The sequence below is a fragment of the Somniosus microcephalus genome, unplaced genomic scaffold (genome assembly GCF_052327205.1).
Source record: "Somniosus microcephalus isolate GS21.2 unplaced genomic scaffold, FLI_Smic_1.0 unresolved_chr1, whole genome shotgun sequence".
Lineage (NCBI taxonomy): Eukaryota > Metazoa > Chordata > Chondrichthyes > Squaliformes > Somniosidae > Somniosus > Somniosus microcephalus.
This window is the reverse complement of record NW_028225179.1, coordinates 121338335-121345387: the sequence shown is the minus strand read 5'-3', so window position 1 is coordinate 121345387 and position 7053 is coordinate 121338335. Positions and strand designations below refer to the sequence as shown.

The 7053-nt window shown below is 44.0% G+C and overlaps 1 protein-coding gene across 1 annotated transcript; it reads right to left on the bottom strand.

Annotated features, from left to right (window-relative positions):
• Positions 1–4370: 4370 nt before the first annotated feature.
• LOC147095772 (uncharacterized) lies at positions 4371–5248 on the bottom strand. Its single transcript, XM_085974005.1, has one exon. The coding sequence runs from the start codon at positions 5199–5201 to the stop codon at positions 4371–4373; it is 831 nt and encodes a 276-aa protein (XP_085830131.1). The 5' UTR covers positions 5202–5248.
• Between the last annotated feature and the right edge of the window lie 1805 nt (positions 5249–7053).

Here is a 7053-nt window from a genome sequence, read left to right as displayed (position 1 = left end):
AAGCATTGTCCTTTGTCTTCGGCCATGTGGTGACAGCCATTTTTATCCCTGGAAATTTAAAAGCACAACGCCCAGGGATTCTTTAATCAAAAAAAAAATTAATCTTCAGAACTGTAAATTATTGCGAATTCTTACACACTTTCCTGCACTATCCCCATAACCCTTGATTCCCTTAATATCCAAAAATCTTTTTGTACCTGTCCAATAGCATTTACTGATTTCTCTACTGGGGACCCTAAACCTCTCTACTGCTCCACAGTTCCGAGGTTCTTGCCATTTATAAAATACTTTGACCTATCTTTATTTAGGTCCAAAATGGAAGACCTCACAATTTCCTACCTTCAACACCATCTGCCACAGTTTTACCCACTTAATTAAACTATCAATGCCCGTTTCGAATTTTCTGCACTGATTTATGCTATTTACTGTGCCACCTAAGTTGGTTTCATCAGCCAACTTATATATACAGCTCTCTAATTCCTTTATCCAAGTTAGTTATAAATATAGTGGAAAGCTGTGCCCCAATACCGCTCCCTGGGCTCACAAGTAGTCCCACTCTGCTAATATCGTTCTGATCTTTTCATTTCCCGGTTTCAATCTCCTCCTCAGCTTCTAAACATGTTACTGATAGAGTGCTTTGTAATAGCTTAAACTTTACAACGTTTCGCAACTGTTCATCTTTCTTCGAAAACACAGGGTGTTCATACTCCCATGGGTGCTTGACAAAATGCAGACAGTTCCACTTTTCCCTAAAAGTGAAGATATCCAATAGACAACGGGTAGATATCCTTTGGTGCTTATGAGTGTATGCATTATCTACACAATGGAAATATTCCCTTCGGTCTTGATGAGTGATGATATTATACACACAAGGTGAAGATGTCTTTTGGTCCCTATGAATGAAGATATCATATGCAGAGCCAATGAAACTTTCGAAGAGGGGTCATTTGAATTTGACCAGGAGAGTGGACCCCGACCAATGTTTCCACCCCTCCCCACCAATCCTTGAGCTTCATATCTAATTGCTGAACTCCTACCACCAAAAATCAAACCATGACCTCCTAATTTGAACGACTCTTTTACAACCAAAGCTCAGCTTCACGGATTGGTCAGCTAGTGTAGTGGCCATGTTGCTGGACTCTCAGAGCCTCTGCGTTCAAATCGCACCATGGCCATTTGAAAATTTAACTTTTGTTTATGGAACGAATCTGGAAATAAAAAGTAGTAAAGGTGACCACGAAGCTCGCCCATTGTAAAAACCACATTGATTCGCTGGTGTCCTATAGGGAAGGAAACCTGCCCTCTATATTAGTCTATTAGTGACTTCCGTCCCACAGCAATGCGGTTGACTCTTTACCTGCCTTCAGAAGTGACCTAGACCTGGATAGAGGATTGGCTATCTAACAGAAGGCAGAGAGTTGGGATAAATGGTTCATTCTCAGACTGGCAATCAGTAACTAGTGGTGGTCCACAGGGGTCAGTGCTGTGTCCCCAACTCTTTACAATCTATATTAATGATTTGGAGGAGGGGACCGAGTGTAACATATCAAAGTTTGCAGAAGATACTAAGATGGGAGGGAAAGTAGTGAGTGAGGAGGACATAAAAAACCTGCAACGGGACATCGACAGGCTAATTAAGTGGGCAGAGATTTGGCAGGTGGAATACAATACTGGAAAGTGTGAGGTTATGCACATTGGCAGGAAAAATCGTAGAGCAAGTTATTATCTTAATGGCAAGAAACTGGAAAGTACTGAAGCACAAAGGGATCTGGGGTCCTGGTACACGAAACTCAAAAGGTTAGTATGCAGGCGCAGCAAGTGATTAAGAAGGCCAATGGAATGCTGGTTTTCATTGCTAGGGGGATAGAATATAAAAATAGGGAGGTATTGCTTCAGTTGTGCAAGGTATTGGTGAGACCGCACCTGGAATACTGCATTCAGTTTTGGTGTCCATACTTTAGAAAAGACATACTTGCTCTCGAGTCAGTACAAAGAAGGTTCGCTCGGTTAATCCCGGGGATGAGGGGATGGACATATGAGGAGAGGTTGAGTAGATTGGGACTCTACTCATTGGAGTTCAGAAGAATGAGAGGCGGTCTTATTGAAACATATAAGATTGTGAAGGGGTTGGATCGGGTGGATGCGGGGAGGATGTTCCCGATGATGGGTGAAACTAGAACTAGGGGGCACAGTCTTAGAATAAGGGGCTGCTCTTTCTTAACTGAGATGAGGAGGAACTACTTCACTCAGAGGGTGGTAGGTCCATGGAATATGCTGCCCCAAAAAGCTGTAGAAGCTACATCATTACATAAATTTAAAACAGAAATAGACAGTTTCCTAGAAGTAAAGGGAATTAAGGGTTATGGGGAGCGGGCAGGAATTTGGACATGAGTCTAGGTTCGGATCGGACATGGCCCTGTGGGCAGTGGAGCGGGCCCAGGGGCCGTGTAGCCTGATCCTGCTCCTATTTCGTGTTTCTAATTATGTTAGATTCAGGAGATGGTTCTGTGATAGTAGATTGGCGGTTAGGATCAGATCAGCCGATTGGCCTACTCCTGCTCCTATTTCTTATGTTCTTATGTTCTTATGTAAGCCACTCAGATGTATTAAACTGCTACCGGTGGTTCAAGTTGAAGGTCAATCACAACCTGATCAGAGCAACTAGGGATGGGCAATAAAGGCCGGACTTGCTGTTAGGTCAACTGCTTGTCAAACTCCTTCCTTCTCTGCTTTACAACAACACGCTTCGAGTAAGCACGAGACACTTGATGGTGGCGCATACAGAACAGACTTTATTCATATACAGCATAGGTGATCAGTCTATACTGTATACAGAGAGTAGCTTTTCAGTTTCTCTATAGAGATCTCCCACTAGCTGTTGAACACCCTGCTCCTCTATACACCTTACTCTGCCTGCATCAAAGGTACATGTCACAGATAAGACCTCCTGATGTATCTGTTCCCGAATCCATGGAAGATAGTCTATTTACATAAGCAGCCTTAATTTTTTACTTCAAAGACATTTCGCTCAAACAAGACTTCCTGACCCAGATACTCTGGGTTCGATTGAGGAGTCGTTTTCTTAACAGCTTAGCTTCCTAAACATCCTTTCTACACTGTAGTTTATAAATACATTGCCTATTGTTATTTCACAAGCCACTAAAGTTATACTTTAATCACTCACAGTCGATGTTGTCCAAGTCACTTCTTACTTTGCAAAGGCATTCTGCTGTTTTTTTAATTCATTCACAGGACGTGGACATCACTGGCAAGGCCAGCATTAATTGCCCATCCCTACATCGCCTTGAGTAGGTGCTGGTGAGCTGCCTTCTTGAACCGCTGCAGTCTGTGTGGTGAAGTTTAGTTAAGTGTCAACCACATTGCTGTCAGTCTGGAAGTCATTTCCAGGTCAGGATGGCAGTTTACCTTTCCTAAAGGATATCAGGGAACCAGCTGAGTTTTTTACAACAATCCGGTAGTCTCATGGTCACCATTGCTGATATTTTAATTCCAGATTTAATTAATTGACTGAATTTAAATCCCCCAGCTTCTGTGGTGGGATTGGAACACACCTAATCCAGGTCATAACTCCAGGCATTTGATTCACTAGTCTGGTAACATAACCACCATGCTACCGTAATCCTGTTTATGGTGGAAAGTCTTTTGCTCTAAGATACAAGGCGGTTTGATTGTTAACCCTTAACTCAACAAGATAGCCAACACTTTTCAGCGCAGCCCACATTCTAAGAATAAATTCAATTAAAAGATAGTCCAGATTCCCATTATTTTACAACATGGTTCAATTCCTACATGGTCGCGCGCACTCATTGATGTGACTTCCTGTGTCTGTCAATTTCCAGTCAGGACAACGGTCTGGAGCTTTGTGAGAATAAAAAACACTTTTTGTTCCTTACACTTTTGAGAAATACATATCCTATCGTCGTGTTTCCGATATCTTCACACACACAGAGACCATACTGGTTTGCTTACAGACTGGATGCAGAAGCAGTATTCACAATGAGTCCCTGATGTCCTCACACACGAACCTCATGGCAAGTTCCCATTGTATTTCTGAAAGCTTCGGCCATCGGGTCCGTAAGGGATTTTCTACATTATGTCAAGGGCCAATGGGGATCCTTGTCTGCTGTGTATTCCTCTCAAGATGAAGAATGGAGAAAGGTTGTGAAGTCGCCGTGGCGTGTTTCACAACAGCAGCAGAACTACCGTCTCCTTGCAAATAAGGGAAGTGGGACAACTGGTGATGTGGTGGGATGAGAAAGAACGTGCAGAACCTGCCTCAGCCAAACTGATCAAGCAACAACAAGCTGGATACCGGGAAATAGGGTTTATTTTATGTGCAGTTACTTTCATTACTTGCATAATTTAAGAATGTGAATAAACGGGTATTTCACCATATTTTTCACCTCGTCCCGGAATCTCCTCTGGGTCAACGCATAAATGCAGGTGTTTGTGCAGGAGCTCAAATAATTCAACAGAAGGGTGATTCTGATCGACATATAAAGCGAGTTTGAACCAGTGAATGTAACTGTCTCCGTCACACTGACAGAAAGGTGTATTATAGTAACTGGCGCCGTCAACACAATAAAGCTCCCCGAGATCGTGAAGAGGAGAATGATGGATGTTCTTCGGTCCTTCATCTCGGGATCACTGCTGCTCTCCCCAGTGTTGCGGCTCTTCAGGGCTCTGCGAGCTCTACTGGCCACTAAGATGTGCCTGGCAGTGAGAGAGTTCAACAGTAACATCGCAGGGTATGGAAGTAATGGGGAAGCTAAGGTGCTAATCCACTTGTAAGCTATCCATCTCGGCAAAGAGACATATCCCGTTACTGTACGACAGCACCACTCTATATCCCCAACAATATAGTAGGGCTCATAACGGAAATAAACGGGTATATGCATCAAAAAGCTGAGCACACACACCGCAGTTAGAACCACAGTGGCAATTATTTCGGTGCAAAATTTTACTTTTACTTTCTGACAACAAATGGCTATGAAGCGGTCAAAGGTGAACGACAGTGTGGACCAGACAGAGAGTTGGCTACTAACTACTTGTATAAAGGCACTAAGACGACACGCTATGGTGTAGCTCAAGAATGATTGCAGGAAATGATAACGAAAGATGCTTGCCACGCTTGCATTGAAGAGACAGACCATGAGATCTGCTATTGCCATCGCCGCCATGTAACGAGTGATTCCTTTGTAGAGGCCGCACTTTCCCCGGGACAGGATCACAATTGACATCAGGTTCGCTGTAAACAATGGAAAATCAAAACAGAGGAATCAAAGAAAATCACACCCGCTCGGAATTGCGTATTTTTCGACTTTATTCACTTATGGGATCTGGGCGTCACTGGCAAGGCCAGCATTTATTGCCCATTCCTTATTGCCCTTGAGAAGGTGGTGGTGAGCCGCCTTCTTGAACTGCTGCAGTCCATGTGGTGAAGGTACTCCCACAGTGTTGTTAGGTAGGGCATTCTAGGATTTTGACCCAGCGACAATGAAGGATCGGCGATATACTTCTAAGTCAGGATGGTAGAAACCTAGAAACACAGAAAGAAACAGAGAAAAATAGCAGCAGGAGTCGGCCATTCGGCCCTCGAGCCTGCTCCGACATTCAATATAATCATGGCTGATAATCTATCCCAGTACCATATTCCCGCTCTCTCCCCATACTACTTGATTCTTTAAATGGCCTGTGACTTGGAGGGGAATTTGGAGGTGGTGGTGTTCCCATGTGCCTGCTGCCCTTGTCTTTCTTGGTGGAAGAGGTCGCGGGTTCAGGAGGAGCTGTCGAAGAAGCCTTGGCGAGTTGCTGCAGTGCATCTTGTAGATGGTACACACTGCAGCCATGGTGCACTGCTGGTGGAGGGAGCGAATGATTATGGTGGTGGATGGAGTGCCAATCAAACGGGCTGCTTTGTCCTGGATTGTGTCCAATCGTGAGACCGAAGGCATGTTGCTGAAACCGATCCCTCCCAGGCTCTCCCTGGGTGCGTTTCTGAGCCAACAAGAACCAAAAATAAAGACAGAAAATGCTGGTAATACTCAGCAGATCAGACAGCATCTGTGGAGAGAGAAACAGAGTTAAGGTTTCAGGTCGATGACCCTTCGTCAGAACCAAGTTCACTCGCTGCGCTCTGCTCATTTAACTGGCCTCAGTCGAGAGAAAAAACCATGAGTGCAGCTTAAAAGTTGCTGGAAATTGGCCCACTCATTTATCAGACATGATTTGAGTGACAGCTTCAAGATTTGTTCAATGATCTTTTGGGAGACCCATTACTGATCAGAAGCCTTTTCATTGTGTTAAGGTAGAGAACACCATTGATTAAAATAGACACTAAGCCACTTCTTTGATTTCAAATTCAGACACAGAATGTGTAATTTTAACCTAAGGATCGATTGGAGAGCAGGTGTTGTAGCCCATCGACTTCAATGAAGAGTACAATCGGCCGGGGAGTAAGACCAGCGTTGCACCCGCTCCCGTCTGTTTCCCCAAGGCCGGGTTATCTTAAAGTTGCCCACAAAATCAATTCACAGCGTAAGAAAAGTTTTGTGAGACAGTGGAAACAAAATCTTGGGAGAGAGGCACGACATGCGTGTCCACATCTGTAAGAGAAAAAAGACAGGTTAAAGTTTCGCATGGTGGGCCCAGGCGTCTTAGATCTGATCATCACTCTTAGACCAGGCAGCAGATTGCAAGGCATCTCACAAAGGAGAAAACTCGCTTTCAGGGTGCTCTCGATTATCACCAACGTTGTCATTTTTAAGCAAATGAGGAAAAGTGAGAGATTTTATTCAATAAATTGCGACCATTAATTGGCAAAGCAAGGAACGAAAACACGGAGACAAACCGCACATGGAGAAAGCAGCAATACATTCAAATGACGGTCCACTTAATATATACACCAAAAATTACAAGAATGGGATAGCAAATCACTGATTCGTCGAGAACGGCGGAGCGTCCCATTTCCTGCATGAACCAGAGAATCGTGGAAGCCAATTTCTGGGTATGGCCACCAAGACACTGCATCGA